Below are 19,102 nucleotides of genomic sequence, written 5' to 3'. Positions count from 1 at the left end.
TAGCGGGAGGAGCCACTGTAGTTACAGGCACCGTTGGTTGAGGAGAACCCTGATGAGACGGTGGAAAACGTCTATTGTAATCCTCCAGCATATACTGGGGATTTGAAATGAGGGAAAAGTGGGATTTGAGCTGCCGGAACCTGAACAGAAGGTACCTCCTCCTGGAAGTAAGAATCTTCCTGTTCATTCTCGTAATCCTGACATTTAATGACTAGCTCCGAAGGACTTCGAGCTTGCCAGAATCTATCATTGTCCTCCTCATCTGAACCTGACGAACCTGTAGCAAAAAGAGGAGATGGAGGCTGAGGGTGACTCGGAAGTGAAAGCTGTTCCAGAGGCACCTGTCGTCGCTGATGTAGAGGATCAACCAGTGGAGGCCCAGAAACTGATGAAGAAAATGGCACCAGAGGCAATGACGCAAAAGTAGATGTCGACAACAATAACAGCGTTGATGGAACATTCACCGTTGACGGAATCATCGACGAAGCCGTCGAAGCAAGACCACAGCTGCCGACGAAGCCACCGTTGACGAAGAGGCTTTCTTCACTGCAAGCGTCAACGAAGATTTTGATGTCGACGAGATTGGAATCGTCGACGAGACTGACTTAAAGCTGACGCAGACCATCGTCGACAATGAGGACGTCGACGCAGCCGCCGCCGACGATCCGCTGGCACAAGTCGTTGTCACTGTCGTCGTCAGAGCACTGGAGACGGCAGATTTTGTCGTCGGAACGGCCGTCGACGAGCCCGTCGTCGATTTAGCATGTTTTTTAGAGGAAACATGCGCAGAAGGAGCTGAGGGCGCCAGAGAGTCAGATCTCGAGGTCGCAGGAGTAGCAGGAGGAGGTGGAGACACAACAGGAGCCTTCTGGAGAGGAAGCTTCCTCTTCTTCAGAAAAGGAGATGGCAACTCCTTGACACTGCTACGCTTAGAAGTAGCTCTAGACCAGGGGTCTCTAACCTTTTGTGTAGTCAGAGCTACTTCTGGCCAGTGAAAATCGTCGTGAGCTACTGAACCCGAATCAACTCGCACATTTTTCCGAGAGACCCCCCACGCTCAGTTTCATTGACTTTAAGCCTAATTTCATCAGAGCCCATACTGTGGTTTGAACAAAATACCCAAGACAGGCCTGACTTAAGAGTTCCCTAGAGCACCAAAAGGAATGACTATGGATTTGTGACGCATTTGACACAATCTCACCCCCTACCCTCATCAGGCACCTGCATGAGATTGGCTTCAAAGGACCAGCTCTCCACTGGATCTGCTCCTTCTTAACACACAGAACACAAGCTGTATGCCTGACATCTTACTCATCTGTGGAGTGCCTCAAGGCTCCTCGCTCACCCCCCACCTTCTTCAATGGAAACATGATCCCTCTGGCCAAAATAATTCAAGCACACATCAACATACTCTCCTGCACAGACGACACGCAACCCATACTCTTTTTCTCGGACAAGACCATTAACAAAAGAAACAAGCTTGTGGCCTGTATGACTGAAGTCGGTAACAGGATGAAAGCCAACTGCCTCTAACTCAAAACCAACAAGACAGAAGTAGTTGTTTTCGGCAAGAACACTTCACAATGAGATTCCAACTGGTGGCCAGCCGTACTTTGACCCACTTCCAGCACCCACGCAGGAACCTCGGAATAATTATCAACGCCAAACTGAACTGACCGCACCAGTAAACGCCGTCACTGCATCCTGCTTACAGACCCTGAAGATGCTTTGGAAGATCTTCAAATGGCTCCCAAGCAACACTTAAAACACTCTCGAGCCCTGGACCCCAGCTAGGACTGCAGGAACATCATCTACACTGGCAGGGGAGAGGTGTGGTGCAGCGGCCAGGGCAGCTGACTTTGGAGCACAGGGTTCAAGATTCGATACCTGGCTCCAGCTGCAGCTCAGCACCATGTGACGCTGGGCAATAGCTCACTTAATTTCCTCAACGGCCCCAGCGCCTTGAGATCTGTTAGGGGGAGTAGTTACAAATACAGATTTACTGGCATCACCAAGCAACTCACTAGAAGAAAACAAATCGCCAAGAACAAGGGTTGCAGCAGTTGCCGGATTGTGCCTGATGTGGGCTATCACAATGGTGCATCAACAGCAAGAATATAACAGTTAGTGAGAAGCCTGAAAAAAGGTGGCTCACTGAGGTAAGCACTTCATGCTGACCTGCATAAATAACTTAGTGCTTCACTCCCTTCTTGGGCACCAGGCACACTTAACAAAAATTACTTATTCATCCTTTCAGGGTCAATATGAGCATTACTAGTACAATGAGCTACAATAGTACTAGTTACTTACAGTGTGGTGAGATGACAGATGCAACAGCAAGACGTACATCAAAAAAAGCTAAATGTTCCCATTTATATTATCCAAAAGGATAAAAATACATAAATGATGATGGATACAGAGCCAAGAAGCAAACGATACAAGAGAAACGCATGCGCCGGGACACACAAGTAGAGGAAACATCACGTGAACGAGAAGGCTTATTATGCAGGAGGCAGTGGCAGTAATTAAGCACAGTCTTGAATTAATGCTCTGCACTCCCCGGCTAAGCCTTCACAGCAGGCAGAGGAGGGTTCTTGCTCGGAGCACACACGGGCCCTGCAGAATTCCTTGCTCCCAGGTCAACTCTACGGTAACACTCCCCATTCCACACAGATCCTTCCCTGAGAATGCCCAAGAGACCTGCAGCTCCGATTCTAGCTCTCAACAACAGCTCCTAGCCCAGGTACACACAGCCTTTTTTATTGTTTTATATAGCGCGAACTCGACCCGAAGGAATAACAGCGCTTTACATGAGCACCAGTTGCATTACACAAGGACACATTCATCTTTGGTAGGCCTGGGAGATAAGTGATTGCCCAGAATCACAGGATGTTGAGCGTCTCTGCCGAGACTCGAACCTGGTTCTACACAGGATAAGGCAGAGAGAAGTGGTATTTTTATAGACCAGATATTTCAGTCTTAAACCCACTACAGTGATGTTTCTCTGCAGAGAGATAATTGTTGGAAGATATAAAATGTGTGTTACATCAATTCCTAAAATACAAGAAACTTCGAAGAACACACTTGGCAACCAAACTGCTTCTGTCTGAAAGTGCGTTGCCAGGAAGCACGTTTGGTGCTGTCACCCACGCACACCCGAGACACTCAGAGCAGCCTGTGCGGGACGTGTCAGAAGACTCCCCACAGAAGGCAGAATTCGACAGCACAAACCACTTCAATAAGTCCCAGAAGAGCGCTCCAGCGCCGCGTGCCCTCCTGCCTGCTGAGGTGTAAACCACCCGATCAGATTATAAGGTTTATTTGAGATCAGTGGGATATGATGAACTCTCTTTATCCACTGTGTGCCCGACAAGTAATAAACAAAAGAGTTTTAGACTAGCTCCGTCGCTGGGAGGAGGGCGAGGGAACAGCAGCCCGGGAAGGGAAGAGGAGCGGAGGCAAGGAGGAGGCCAAAACAGCAGCCCGGGCTGGGGCAGAGTGAGGGGGCCCTGGCTACTGGGGAGGGAGCGGGGCAGGAGAGCAGCCCGAGCGGGGGAAGAGAGAGACGAAAAAAACGAGCCTACCTGCAATGGCTGCTTCTGGTGGAAGTCACGTCTCCTACTGCTCCGCACTGGCACCCCTCGCACAATGGCAGACAGTGCGACGCCAGCGCGTTTTTAGTACATAATGACGTCAGACTCTCACGAGAGAAGTCGGAAGCTCCAGGAGAGGAGCGTCATCGCGTCATCCTCTTCGCCCGGCCCGCCCCATCCACAGATCTCCTCCAGTCAGAGCAAGGGCTAGGCGAGCTACTCCCGGGGTCTCCGCGAGCTACCGGTAGCTCGCGATCGACCGGTTGGAGACCCCGGCTCTAGACACACCAGACGCAAGGCTTTCCACTTTAGAGAGAGGTGAATCCTTATCCTTCGACCTCTGCAACCACAGGAGAAGACGCCCCTCCCTGTCCTTAAGGGTCTTGGTTGAAAATGTCCTGCACATTTTCCTACCTCATGCTCTGGATAGAGGCAGTAAATACACTTCTTGTGAGGGTCCTCTGAGAAGAGCCGCAACTTCCCACAAGAAGAACATGGACGAAACAAAGACTTCTTACTTGAAGGCATCTCAGAAAAACTGAAGAAAATCCAGAAAGAAGTTGAGAACTGAGCAGAGCTCAGGGAGACTCCCTTCACACGACGTGCGGTACAAAATCTGAGGGCCTGAGCCTCTGAGGAGAAGGTTCTAGAGGGGTGCTTGTGCCTGATTGGCTGTAGTTTGGACTAACATATGACATGGATATGCTATAAAGGTGTTTCTTTTTCTCCTATGTGTAAATGCTAACCTGGTACTTGTAAGTATTTCTGGTTTTGGAATTTGTGTGACATGTTTTTATATACATATATTATTGGGATTTTTTATTGCTATTTTATTACCCTACGACTGAGAATATTCAAGCATGTGAATCTATGAAAGACACCCCAATACTGGAGAATACATCTTTTTATAATCCATAGGCGACTGCAATTCACATTATCCTCTAATTTTCATATTACAGTTAAGTTGTGACATATCTAGTGGTCTGCAACAATAAAATGATATAGCTCTTTGACTGTAATGAGTTATTACAGTTGAGTTCTGACATCACAAAACTCGCTCCCAGAACCAGCAGATAGTGCGACAGACAGGTCACAGAGCATAATTACACTCACAGTTTGAACTAGAAAAAAGGGAACTGCCTCTTCCTTCTTCCATCAGAATGAATCTATTTATGACAACATGTATTTTTTCCACACTATAGGTCATTGGAGGAAAGGTAGAATTTCTAAGTTTTTCAACACACCATTTTTCAAATCTGCTTACATGAAAATTATACTAATACAGTTAGGCAAAAGTTACCAGTTGCTTTTTGGTGTGTTTAATTTCACAGTACAGGTTCAGCTTTTACTCTTTGTGTCTGTAACAAACATGAAAGAGCAAAGTACTAAAAAATTAAGCAGTTTGTGAGAAGGGTGATGGTGTGACCAAGTATTTACGGTACTTTAATGTACTCGTGATCCGACCAGTCCATTAGCACCACTTGTTGGTGTTGTACAGACTCGTCTAAGCCTTCACCAGCAGCGCTTTCATGTTCCCAACCCACAGCTTCCATGGTCAACTGAAGAAACAAAACCTTTCTATGCTCCTCACACTGCCACTTTAGCGTTCCTCACAAAACCACTATTGTGCTCTTCACAAAATTCCACCATGCTACAACCTTAAGACCTAACTTACTCCTTTAGCAAGCCATATCCATGCATCTTCTTGGTGCTTGTTGTTAGAGGAGCTCATTGGTTCCTCCAACTACCTCCAACTTTGCATCCAAACCATTTCACTGTCTTTTCCAAAGGAGATCCATACTCATTGCAGACCCATGTATTGTAAACATTTACTATAACCCTTTGAGAAAAAAGTGTGTATTTTCTGCTTGCAGGAAGGTAATATTGCTCGCAGGACAAGGTAAACTTGCTCGCAGGACAAGGTAACCTTACCTGTGCAGACCAGATGATGGGAGAGGAGTTATGCGGCTCTTTCACCACTCAAAGTTGCACGGTCTGCCACAATGCTGCACATTTATTCCCCCTATAAATCTGGCTTCAGACAGAACAGCACCGAAAGCTTCTTGGCCGGGTTCTGGGACGACACCCTTAGTTTCGGGGATAAAAGGGCTCACTTCCTATTCAGTAGCGTTCAATACTGTTGAGCAGTTCATACTTCTAGATGGACTAGGAATGGGTGCTCACCTGATAATCGCATTTCAACTGCTTTTTCAAATTTCTTCTACACTGTTAACAAATGCATGCAATTAAACATTTTCTCTCACAAGAAGCCTGGCCTTATTTTGGGGTACCACAGGGCTCCCACTCTCTCATCAATCCTCTTTAAGTCTGCATGGCCCCTCTATTCTCAATCTTTGACAGCTCCCAAGTGGGGGGTACAAATATACGCTGACGAAAAACAGGTATACATTATCTCAAGCAACAATGCCAGAGTGGATCATCTACAGAACATTTTAAACAAAGTAACAGCTGAATGGGAGAACGCTTCCTTAAACCAAACAATGACACACTTGGCATTACACCTTTTGTGGGCTAAAGGCAACAAGTGCTGACCCGCTGCCATTTCCTGCTATCCTAGGCCAAAGCCTTATACTTGCCTTTGAGGTCAACAACTTAGGGTTTGCTCTTAATGCAAACATGATACTCAGCACTCAGACTGGCAAAGTAGTTAGGAGCGTTTTTCAAAAATCCGCCACATTGAGACAAATATTCCCATTTCTCTCCCCTGCACGAAAGCTCTGGTAGTGGATTTTGTCATTAAGATCAGGCTGGACTACTGTAACTTCGCGGATGTGGTTCTTCCTGCAAACCAGATCAGTAGACTGCAAACGTCCCAGAATGCAAGCATCAAACTGAAAAAATATATTCCACATAAAGAACATATTACTCCAACCGGATGTTCCCTTCACAGGCTGCCAGTCAGGGAAGAATCCCTGAATGTTTATATACATGTACAACCTTGCCCAACATCACGCAGACACACCTACTCGTACATTATCCAGCCAAGCATGAACCTTCATCTTCCCTGGACTACACTTAAATGCAAAGGAGGGCAAAGTTTGCAGTCTTAGGGCATATGTTGTGGAACTCCCTGCTGGATTGCTCTTGGCTGGCTACTATCCACCCGCTCTCTGCAAAGCTACTCTGCTAGGCTGCGTAAAAACCGGCACCGATTGACCAGTGAGCAACTAGTTTGTGACTTACAAACGCAATTATGCATATCTTGAATGACCAGCCAGGGGTACAATGCACAAAGCCAATGGTAAGTATTCATGAACTCACGCTACAGACCTCCTTAAACACAATATTGGGCATCTGCACATGTCAGCAGAGAAACCTTGGACTTTGCATGCAGGTCTCATTTCCAGATAAGGACACTGTCATTGACAGCAAAATTGTGAACAACTTTCTCAGTCTGGAAACAAGCTGCTATTTGACAGACCTGGAAATGACGAATGTAATCACAAAAGCTACAAGATGGCAGCAACAGTAAAACAGCATCCAATGACAGCAAGACCCTGAACTGAGAGAGAACCAATCTTCGTCAAGTTGCAGCCCGACTCCCGATGGGCAAGTCTGGGCATTCTCACCTTTGCGCTGCCAGCCCCAGCTCTTCATTGGCCAACAAATGTAGATATCTTTTATGCACACTCCCTACCTGTACATAAGCATTAGCAGCGAACCGCCAAGACTCACCTTTGCTGGAAACATCGCATGCTGTCAAGAATATTGAACTGCTGCCAACGCTTTGAGAAGTTCACTTTCCCATCGATGTGATCTGGATTTCCTAAATGCACAAATGTGAGGTCCTGGAGGATCAGGCCCCTGGAAGAAGAGATGAAAAAAGTGGAGACAGGTGCTGGTCAGAGCTACTTACAACAACAGCTTAGTATTTAGTATCAAAGTTTAAAAGGCTTGCAGATAAAAGAAGAGCGCATATAGGTTTCCTGGCACTATTAAAATAGAACAAACATTCTGCTATGAGAAGAAAAGCCTCAATGCATGGTTTATTAAGAGATGGGTTATATTTAAACAGTGAGGACACTGTGCAAAGCAAAAACATAAATTTGAAATCAGACAGTGGGCAGAGATGCAAGACCCATTCATGCCTCTATAAAAAAGGGGTAAGGGAAGCTATAAGGAACGATTACTAAGCACCAAATAGATATGACTTATCACTTCACATAGGAATCATTTGGAAAATACACAGAATTAATAATACCCAATAAATGCTAGGGAAATGACAATCTCACAACAATTCTGTAATCAACTAAGATCCCTTTCTAGAGGGAAAACTGCTAATTTTCAAGTCAAGCTAGAATCTGAATCGGAAATACCCTGTAAACATCAGTTCGTAGGTGGTGGTGCTTAAATTCACATGCTTTGCATACTCCTGTAATCATGTGTTGGTTCCAGACATTTGCAACTACTTCGAAGAAGATGTTTGAGTCATGAGATGTGCTGTGACTCCACCCTTGTCACACAATGCACAAGCACACTGGCTCTACCTCACATTGTTTTCCGCTCAGAGAACGAGTAGCGTGAGTGGAGTGCAGTGTTAAAGACAGAGCATGGTGTGCATAGTAAAGGTGGTTTAAGGACACGGAAAATATTGAATGGTGTATTTGTATAGCCGGAATAATTTTCTGGATTCAAACGCTGTACATTATTCTGCTATCCAGTGATTGGGTTCGGAATACTTCACTTTTATTGCATGGACATTGTCCGTCCACATTTGGTGGTATGTCCGTCCCCTTAGAACGTTAAATGTAAGCCCTGGGAGCCACTGCGCATGGTTGCCATTGTTATATTCTTTTTGCTTCTTGACGAATTTGCATCCATGTTTTGCTTGGGCTTCCAGTTTTTCACATGCGTAAATATTTTTCCCCTTCATAGTTTGTTTGTAAAGAAACTTATTTTTCGGTGAGAGTTGAGAAAAAAAAAGTATGTGAATCAAGAAAGTTCTTCAAGATGCAAAACTACACCTACTGGTAAGTAACCATTTAGTTTTGCAGAATGAATCATTTCTGGATTTGCATGCTGTGCATTGATTTTGCAATGGTCTCCTTCCTTATTTTTGGAGATTGGGATGAAATGAGTTTGTGCTTGCAAACAGATGCGTTAGTATCTTAGACCCACTTGTGCTTCCTTCTTGACTTGAATGCACACTTAAAATTGAATGTGTGTATGGATGATCAGATGGCTGCCATACATATGGCATTTCATACATATGTTAGTCAAGAAAGCAAGGGCGGCTCCTCTTTTCTTTGCGGAATGGGCCCTGGGCTTTCCTTCCGATTGAACATCTGCTTTTTCATAACATATTTGAATTGTTCGGACCACACATTGTGCAATGGTGAGTTTTTTACTGGTGAGCCCTTGTTCGCTAGTGAAAGACACAAAGAATTGGCTTGCCTTCCTGATTTGTTTAGTCTTTTCTATAGGATACATGACTGCCGTAGAGAGATTCCAAGAGCTCTATTTTGGAGGCCCAAATGTTCAAATTCTCATTTTGTTAGGGGCCAGCTAGACTAAGGCTGGCTGGATCCGGGATGATAAACCCTGCCCTTCTGCACAGAGAGGGGCCATGCAAGGCTGGAAACTTCATTATTTTCCCTGTGGCATATCTATTAGGTCTGAACCATGCTTGACATGGTCACTTGGCAGGTATCAGGATTAATGCCATGTGCGACTGTTTGCACTTGGTTATTACAAGGGATATTAGTGATATTGGGGGGAAAAGCGTCTGCAAATTTTCCTGATCAGTTTATATTCCCTAGAAATAGATGGCGTGGGTGCCTCATATCAAGGTTTCTATTTTGCGTTTTCTGGTGTTGTAAATGGATCTACTTCTTTATGCTCCTTGACACTGAGAACAGGCTTGCTTTTAGTAGCCAGTCATCTAGTTAAGGGCATATATGTCCCAGCCCTTCTCAGGTATGCTGCTACCACAGCCAAACATTTTGTAAACACTGTCGGAGCTGATTTTATACTAAAAGTAAGTACTTTAAATTGACAGTTCCTAGTTCATGACAAAGTGGAGAAGTCTTTTGTGCTTCCTGTTAAGGGACATGTAGATAGACTTCATGGAGGTCTACTACAGACGGCATGTAGACCTTTTCTCGCACCCGCAGGATTACCTCTTGAAGTGTTGTCATCTTGAATTTTTATGTTTTTTTCATAAATTGTTTTAAAAACGATGGTCCAAAATAGGTCTCAGTGTCTGGTCTGATTTCGGTACCAGGAAATATATACAGAGCAAATTCCCTGATTGATCTCGGTCCCTTTTATATTGCTTATTTTCGCAGAAGTTCCTTCAACTCATGTTGAAGATGAATTAATGCTCTTCTCTTCCAGGGGATACTCATTAATAGTCATAAGCACTGAATTATCTCCGCCCATGAGCGGGAACCCGGAACACATAACAATATACATATATATGTGTAAATATATCAAAAAGTACATAGTACTAAACTAATTATACACATATACATGTATAATAACCATAATATGCAGCCTAACATATATACATAGGCTAATAAAGCCAACATTACACACGTTCTGAAGCATGAAAATATGCTGTATATAAATGCAATAAACAGGCATGAGCCCAAAATGCATTTCATAACCATGAAATTTTTTTATTTTCATCAAAGAAGCTGTTGTAAACAGTTATTAGCCTAAAAGGCTGCATATGAAAAATTGTCTGTGTACAGAAAATCAGACTGGCACCCTGCCTTTAAGGCCCCAGAGAATCTGCACACTTTGCCTTTAAGGCCTCTAGGAGAACTCTGTTCCCATCATGCACCACAGGTGACAGTTAGGTCAGTTCTTTTTTCCGGCTTGTTCTGTGAGGAACCTGGAACTTGAGCTCTGCTCATTTGTAGTATTTTTCTGTCAGAAGTTGGTTTTTCTTACCTTTTTTTGGCAAAAGATTGTTTTGGTGGTGTTTAATATGTTGTTCTGACTAACTGTTGGTGATTTTTTAGTCAGAATGCCACCTTTATTTTACAAATGTCCTTCCTGTGGGAAGAAGATGTCAAAAACGGATCTACACTCTGTTTGTGTGGTGTGTCTTCCAGCTTCTCATAAGGTGGAAGATTGTTATCACTGCCTCAACCTTTCTAGTAGAACTTTAAGAGAAAGAGAGAAAATGAGGTTGCTGGGCCTTCTGGAGAGTGAAAACCGTGGTGAGAAGAGTTCCAAGGGCTTACTATCATCTGCTAAGCCATCTTCTTATCCTAAACGTCGAAGATCAGTGTCTCCAGAAGGTAGAACTAAGAAACATCGACTCCAGGGAGCGTCGCCGTCAAAAAAGGTGCGGTCGACGTCGAGATCCAGATCGCCGTCAGCATTGTCGGCGTTGAAGAGGGCGACGTCGAGAACTTCGCCGGTGAGGCAAGGTTCAGCGTCTCGACATTCGCCGTCGAAATCCTTCTCGACGTCAAGACTTCTGTGTCGATTGCTGTAAAGACGACGTCGGGGGCGCCACGTTCGACGTCGAAGACTCGTGAGAAATCGACTTCGAGGGAAGAGAGGCGTCCGACGTCGAAGGATGGTGTGTCGACATCGAAGGATGGTGTGTCGACGTCGAAGGATGGTGTGTCGACGTCGAAGGATGGTGTGTCGACGTCGAAGAAAGTGTCGATGTCGAAGGATAGACCGAGGTCGAGAGAGAGACTTACGACGTCGTCGAAGAAGAGGTCGACGTCGAGAGAAAGGACGGCGTCGAAGGATTTGACGTCGAGACCTAAAAAGAGAAGATCAAGGTCTCCATCGCGACATAAGTCGATGTCGAAGCTTGCTTCGGGCTCGAAGCATGGAGTGTCTAGGTCTCCCCCACCTGAACACAGGTCGGTGTCGAGACTATCAAGACCGGCCTCTCGGACCTCAATTAGGTCTTTGTCGAGGTCAGACATTAGTCCAGAACATATGTCTTCTCCGCGAGACCAGCAAGACGACAGGTCTGCGATGGGGCAAGAGATAGTGCACCAGGACTCTTCTGTGGTGGCTCATTCGGGCTCAACCTCAGGGCAGGTGTCGGATGACAGACAATTGGTGCCCAGACAACGGACTCCATCTGGCTCATTGGTTTCTGAGCACAGTGTAGTTTCCAGAGCCTCCAAGTCTTCCACAGGACTGAATATTGTGCAGGTGTTACCTGAGGCTTCACCTGAGCGTGTAGGGCGGCCTATTAACTTGTCACCGAGGTGGCTGGAAAGCCTGAGACATTGGAAGATGCGTCCAGATGCAGGACTGATGGGGATGAGGGCTCCGGTCCCTCAGACGGAGCTTCATCGAAGATCACGCTCGAGGTCCTTAGTGAGAGAGAAATCACATTCAAGGGAACGAAGGAGGCAGCGATCGGCAACTCCTCAGAGGCGGAGTAGAACTCCTTCACCATCTTCTACGTCATCTAAGTCTTCTTTAAGATCTTTATATAGAGACTATTCGCCCACTATTTCATCTACTCCTCCGTCCAGAGTGTCTCAAGTGGATGATTTGGGCACATTTAATGATGTGTTGTGTCGTGGGGCGAATAAGTTCAAGATCAAGATGGCAGTTCCCCAAATAGCAACGTCAGTCATCTTTGAAACCCTGCATCACAAGACGACTGGTAGGCCTCTTCTGCCGTTAGTGCCCGGGTTGATAGAACCAGCAATGAGAACATTCTTAACTCCGGCCACGGTGGGTTCAGGTCCTTCTAGGATTGCAAAGAAGTACAGGGCTCCCAGAAGATCCTTTATTTTTGCGTTCTGACCCTCCTCCAGATTAACTTATTAAGACGGCAGTCAGAAAAGCACATTCGGCAGCATCTACCTCTTCTGCTCCACCTGAAAAGGATAGTAAGAGTATGGATTCCTTGGGGAGAAGAATGTGCAACATCTCAGGTTCGGTCATGAGAGTGGCCAGTGCGTCAGCCTTATTGGGCCGCTATGATCGTCTGCTCTGGGACTCAGTGGCTCGTTTTGCAGATAAACTCCCTAAGGAGGATCAGAAAGACTTCCTGGAAATAGTGGAAGAAGGAGGATTGGTGGCTAACCAGAGTATTAGTGCGGCTGCTGATGCGGCGGATCTGTCAGCTCATGGTTATGCACATGGTGTTTGTGCTAGACGTACGGCTTGGCTTCGCCTTACGGGGCTAAAGCCGGAGGCTCAGAGGAAAATGGTAAATTTACCTTTCAATGGTTCGACTCTGTTTGGATCTCACGCCGACGACGAAATGTCTAAAATGAAAGTGGAGTTGGACACTCTGAAGGCCGTCGGTCTTGAAAAGAAAAAAATAATTTAGACGTCGGGGTAATTTTCGTCCCTTTGACAAAAGATCTTTTCAGCAGAGGGGCCAACAGACGAATTGGTCCTCGCAAAATCAAGGTCAGAATCAACAGAGGTCGCAATTCCAACAGCGACGACCTGGACGAGGCAGAGGCAATGGAAACAGGCAGCAATCATCTGCTACCAAGCAGCCTCAAAAACAATGAACGGATGCTTCCTCCACAACCGTGTGCCACTCCGGTTGGAGGAAGTATTGTGTGGTATCTGGACGAGTGGAAGCAGATCACAAAGGACAGATGGGTGCTGAGAGCGGGTACCTTTTGAGATTCAAGAAGCCAGCTCCTGTCATACGTCCTCTAAAGATGGTTCAGTGGAATATGAAGCGCTTGCATCAGGAAGCGAACGTCCTTCTGAAGAAGAACGCCATAGAACCAGTACCATCTCAGCAGAGATGTCAAGGCCTCTACTCTCGATTTTTTCTCGTAAAGCAAAAAGGTCCAGCTACGGAGTTCAGACCCATTCTGGATTTGAGACGATTGAACAAATTCATTCGGAAGGAGAGATTTCGAATGCTGGCTCTTCATCAGATCTTCCCTCAATTACACCAAGGGGATTGGATGTGCTCCATCGATCTGAAAGATGCTTACTTTCATATTCCGGTATCCAGAAAACATCGCAAGTTCCTCAGGTTCCAAGTAGGGGCTCATCATTACCAGTACTCAGTACTCCCTTTTGGCCTGAGATCAGCTCCCAGAACATTTTCAAAATGTATGGCAGTAGTTGCGGCTTGTCTTCGAAAGAGACGGATTTTCATATATCCGTACTTAGACGACTGGCTTCTGAAGAGTTCATCCCCATCGCTACTAGAAGAGCATCTATCGATATGCCTCCAACTCATGTGCAAGTTGGGTCTGCAAGTCAACTACAAGAAGTCCATAATGAATCCCACCCAGAAGATCCACTACCTGGGTGCACAACTGGACACAGAAAAAGAAAACGTGTGTCCTTCGGAGGAGAGATGGTCATCTATCAAGGCGAAGTGCGTGCTTCTCCTCCAGTATGCACGTGCGACAGTTCGGCAAGTATCCTCTCTCCTGGGGTCCATGGCATCGTGCATATTCATCGTGCCAAACGCACGTTTGCAGATGCGTCCTCTGCAGCAGTGTCTGGAAGACCAGTGGAAACAGAGGACGGGATGCTGGGAGGATCGAATTCATCTCCAACAGTCGGCAAGAGATTCCATTCGGTGGTGGATGAAGAAGGCACACTTAATGAAGGGAGTTCCTTTTATTCAGGACCCACCAACGCAGACTCTAATTACAGATGCCTCTCTCCAAGGTTGGGGGCACATATGGGCCCTCTGCAGGTACAAGGGCTATGGTCAGACTTCGAGAAAGGATATCACATCAATCTACTCGAACTCGGAGCGGTCCATCTTGCTCTCAAGTCCCTGGCTCCATCTCTACAGACTCGGTCCCTCCTGGTGCAAACAGACAATACAACTACCATGTATTACCTAAACAAGCAGGGGGGTACCAGATCCAGGACTCTGTCCATAGAAGCCCAGACCATCTGGCATTGGTTACTTGCACGAAACCTGTCCATAACAGCAGTTCACCTACCAGGGAGTCTCAACTCAGAGGCGGACGGCCTCAGCAGAGACTTCGTCGAAGCGCACGACTGGGTTCTCAACAAAGACGTCACGCACAGCATTTTCCAGGCTTGGGGAACACCAGACATCGATCTGTTTGCAGACGTGGCAAACACAAAATGCCCCGTCTTCGCGTCCAGGTTCTCCCAGAAAGGGTCTCAAGGGAATGCCCTTTTGATAGACTGGTGTCAAAATTTGCTGTACGCCTTTCCACCGACACCGTTGATACCAGCAGTGATCAACCGGATGTACAAGACCGACTCCAGAATGATACTGATTTTCCCGGAGTGGCCACGCCAGTGGTGGTTCCCAGATCTCCTCCAGTTGTCAATCAGGCCACACAGGAGATTGCCTTGTCGCCCGGATCTTCTGTCCAAACAGGAGGGGCGAGTGTTTCATCCCAATCTGCCCTCCCTGCGCTTGGCAGCATGGCTCCTGAAGTCATCCAGTACGGGCATTTACAGCTGAATCCGGAATGTATGAACATTCTTAAGGAGGCAAAGCGGCCTTCTACAAGACAATCCTACGGATTTAAGTGGAAACGCTTTTACCTTTGGTGTCAGAGTAAAGGTCTTGACCCTATTCATGGTCAAGAACAGGTGATCTTGCATTATCTTCTTTACCTTGCTGTAGGAGAGTAGGGTCTGCAATCCTATGATCACCCAGATTTTTGCTTTTTGCTTCACTGGTTTACGACTTTCCCTGGCTGTGGGCCTGCTAATCAGACCCACAGCCTAGCTGTTCTCTCTATCCAAATTGTACCAAGGTACTGAATTGGCACTGGGCCCTCTCCAAGTCCCTGTACCCAGGGCAGAGGTGCACCCAGAAGTCTCCCAGGGGCTGAAGCATGTATTATGCCACCCCTGGGCTGACTAACTAAACTGACACAACTGGCTGCTTGACAGCTGGGGCAAGGTGGTGTAAACACCCTTTGCTATAGATATAGTATTCCTATATCTAAACCTAAAATGGACACATATATTCCTATCAGTCACTCCTATGGCAGGCCTTAACAATCCTGAAGGCAGAGTGCTTGGAATAATGTGAAATGGTGCTCTGGCATGAGCTGAGCCCGTTTGCAGCTTGCGGAACCAAGTCCTAATAGCTGTTCCATGATAACGCTATACCATATACTCTTAAGTGCATTATGTACCTCGCGGTCAAATGCTAACTTTGGTATAACATTATCAAAACATGTCGTGTAAGGTGTCATACGCTTTGGAATACTACCCCCTCGCCAATTCTGGCGACGGGGGTAGCATTCCACCCCTCTAGAGGGAGAAGACATGTTGGTAACCTGTAACCCCGGTTAAAGTCGAACATAGCCTCAGCTCCACAAGATGGATGCTGCCACCGAGACACAAGTCTGCCCTCCTGCTGCTGGGAGTCCTCCCAGAGCAGGAGGCAAGGACAAAGGGTTTCCTGCCAGGGGCGGTGCCAGCACCGTCCCAGACAGGAATTTGTGTATCCCAGGTAGGCAGGGCTATAGAGGAAGGTGACTGCAAGTGGCACCCCGGTGCTCACTGTGCATATGCCGGCTAGAACCAGTTCCAGGGGCACACCAGCCCCTGAGCTGGGGAAAGCCCGGCATGGGCAGGACTTAGTCGCGTGCCAGCCCCCTTTTGCAGGATAAAGGCAGGAGCAGGCCCCCTTCCAAATTAGATCATCTTTGAATCCTGAACCGACCTTCTACACGAAGAACTCAAGACTCTTCTCAAGATTTCTCCCTTGTGACTAAGGAGTAGTCACCCTGCAGCAGCAGGCACCAACCAAGCATCGCGGTTTGTTGCCAGTCTCTCCTCCGGATCAAGACTGCTCCAGCACGACGAGAACCGGCTTCCCTGGCACCTCTGACCTCAACCTACATCATCAGCCCAGCTATGATCCGTGGGTGCGACGAGACCTCGAGGGACCGGCCATCTTCAGAACTGCACGACGCTTGTCCAGCACGACCACCGAGTGACCCTCGACTGAGTGCTTTGGGGTAAAAGAAGCCCCGACCCTGAGCAGCTCCAGCACCGAAGTACAGCCCCCTTGCATCCACGAGATCTGCGTGGGGCCCTTCTGCTCTTTGCTGCTCACCGCGTTGTCCAGGTCACTTGCCCGCTGGCTAGTGGCCCTTTTACGACGCTTCACGACGACAAACACCGCTGGTCTGGTTGCTCCAGACTGGCCCTTGCTCCCCTCCAACAGAGGAGTACCCCGGACCCTCCTGGTCCACTTCAGACGCCATTTTGAGTCCACCGCGTGGGCTTGAATTTGCCAAGACTTGTTGCCCCAATCCTGGGTCCAGCGACGTCGACAGCAAGTATCTTCGTGGGACAGCTCGCACCTCCATCCTGGTCGCCGACAACGCCTCCTGGTCCGAGAGACTGCAGAGCCCAGCAGCGCCCACTCACCTGGTCGAGGTGACTTCGCCCGGTGCCATCCTGGTGCCCACTTAATGACTGGCTAGTGATTCAGAACTTGGTCCCCTCTGCTTACAGGTCTTCTTCCCTGATCCAGGCTTGGATCTCCACGAACTTCTTCACTGGCCGCCTGCCAGCAACTTCTTTCTTCAGGCTCCTGGTCCGTCAACGAGGGTTTCCGACGCAACTTGAACCCTCTGCAGCCGCAGCCCCTGGGCTAGGTAAACCGAGTACTCCGGTGCTCCAGCATAGTCCAACACTCCAAGTGTTCGGATCCACTCTTGTTTTCGCCCCACCTAGTCGGGTTCGCCCGAGAACAGTAACTTTGTGATTGCTAGTATTCCTAGACTTGTTCCCGCATTACGCGTGAGAGTTCCCACTCTGCACACGGCGTCCCTAGGCCTCCTGCTTCTAATCTAAGGGTTTAGCATTGTAGGCCTAGCGTTTCTACAGTCTAGAAAAGTATTACTTACCTGCTAGTAACTTCGCATTCCACTTGTATAGTATATGGTTTTTAGTGCCCCTCGGGCATTTGTGTAAATTGTGCGACTTTAAGTATTTCTTTAAGAGTTTTGTTGTGTGCTTAGCTCCCTGTCTCATAAAGAGCCAGGGTAGTCTTGTTATAAATAAATATACAGTTTATTTTCATAACAACTTGTGTGGTGTCCTTTCACTTGGTGTTCAAGGGGTAATGTGATGGTAAAACAGCTGGCTTAACACGCCCTCTAGAGTCTTAGCCTTAGACTGCTCGTATCCATGCTACTAGGATAGCTGGTCTATAAGGTTGACTTACAACCAATCATCAATAAGGGTTGTCTGGACTGATACATAGTGATCACTAGAATAGTGAGCACTGCATATCAGGCCAACTTCTCACACTTGCTGAGTCTGGTTTGCAGTTTAGTTCTATCAAAGTCCATCTTGCTGCAATAACTGCTTATAGAAAATCGCCAACACAGATATCGTTTCTTCGGATGCCTGTGGTGAAGGATTTTCTAGAGGGGTTAAGGAAGGTGTTTCCTCCAGTCAGGTCTCCTTCTCCACCTTGGGAGCTTAATGTGGTGTTGACTAAGTTGATGGGTCCACCCTTTGAGCCCATACATAAAGGGTCTTTGCAACACTTATCTTGGAAAGTAGCATTCCTGGTGGCCATCACTTCTGCTCGTAGAGTGAGCGAAATTCAGGCTCTGTGTTGCAAGGAACCATACACAGTTTTTCATGGAAACAGAGTGGTGCTCAGGACTCATCCTGCTTTTCTGCCTAAGGTGGTGTCGGATTTTCATATTAACCAATCCATAACATTGCCTACTTTCTTTCCAAACCCTTCGAGTCCGGCTGAGAGGACTTTGCATTCATTAGATCTAAAGAGGGTTTTGAAATTTTACTTAGATAAAACGAAGTCGTTGAGACACACGGACCGTTTGTTTGTGAACTATGGTCCTACGAATACTGGTTTGGCAGCATCCAAGAGATCCATTTCTAGATGGATAGTGTCATGTATCTTACTGGCTTATCAGCTAGCCCACAAGTCTTTATCAGGTAGACCTAGGGCTCATTCTACGAGAGGGAAAGCTTCTACCACAGCTCTCCTTAGGAATGTGGCTATGTCAGAGATATGTAAAGCAGCTACTTGGCGTTCAGTGCATACGTTTACACGCCATTACTGCTTGGATTCTGATGCGCAGACTGATGCACAAGTGGGACAAGCATCACTCAGAAATGTGTTTGCTGTTTCTAGTTAAACACTGTATTTTTAAAAGTGCAGCTATGCATTTATCTGTTCGCCCGCTTCTAGTGGGTATGAGCTTGCTACTCTATTCAGTGCTTATGACTATTAATGAGTATCCCCTGGAAGAGAAGGATTAGTTACTTACCTGTAATCCTAGTTCTCTTCCAGGGGTATACTCATTAAAGTCATAAGCACCCTCCCGCCTCCCCGGGCGAGCAGTAGCATTTTTTCAATATGTATTATGAAGTTTTTAAGTGCAGATTCCTGCTAATAGTTTACTGTACCGTACAAAAGAACTGACCTAACTGTCACCTGTGGTGCATGATGGGAACAGAGTTCTCCTAGAGGCCTTAAAGGCAAAGTGTGCAGATTCTCTGGGGCCTTAAAGGCAGGGTGCCAGTCTGATTTTCTGTACACAGACAATTTTTCATATGCAGCCTTTTAG

At 46.8% G+C, this 19,102-nt stretch overlaps 1 protein-coding gene across 3 annotated transcripts in view; it reads right to left on the bottom strand.

Annotated features, from left to right (window-relative positions):
• Window positions 1–19,102, bottom strand: part of RAPGEF1 (Rap guanine nucleotide exchange factor 1) — a 669,494-nt gene that overhangs the window by 8,911 nt on the left and 641,481 nt on the right. For all 3 annotated transcript variants that reach the window (XM_078646181.1, XM_078646179.1, XM_078646180.1), the window contains one exon: window positions 7,290–7,418. In XM_078646181.1, coding sequence (XP_078502307.1) covers window positions 7,290–7,418 — 129 coding nt within the window. The remainder of the gene's footprint in view (window positions 1–7,289; window positions 7,419–19,102) is intronic.

Source organism: Lissotriton helveticus, chromosome 5_1 (genome assembly GCF_964261635.1).
Source record: "Lissotriton helveticus chromosome 5_1, aLisHel1.1, whole genome shotgun sequence".
Lineage (NCBI taxonomy): Eukaryota > Metazoa > Chordata > Amphibia > Caudata > Salamandridae > Lissotriton > Lissotriton helveticus.
Note: the sequence above shows the minus strand (reverse complement) of the source record. Positions and strands in the feature narration are given on the sequence as shown.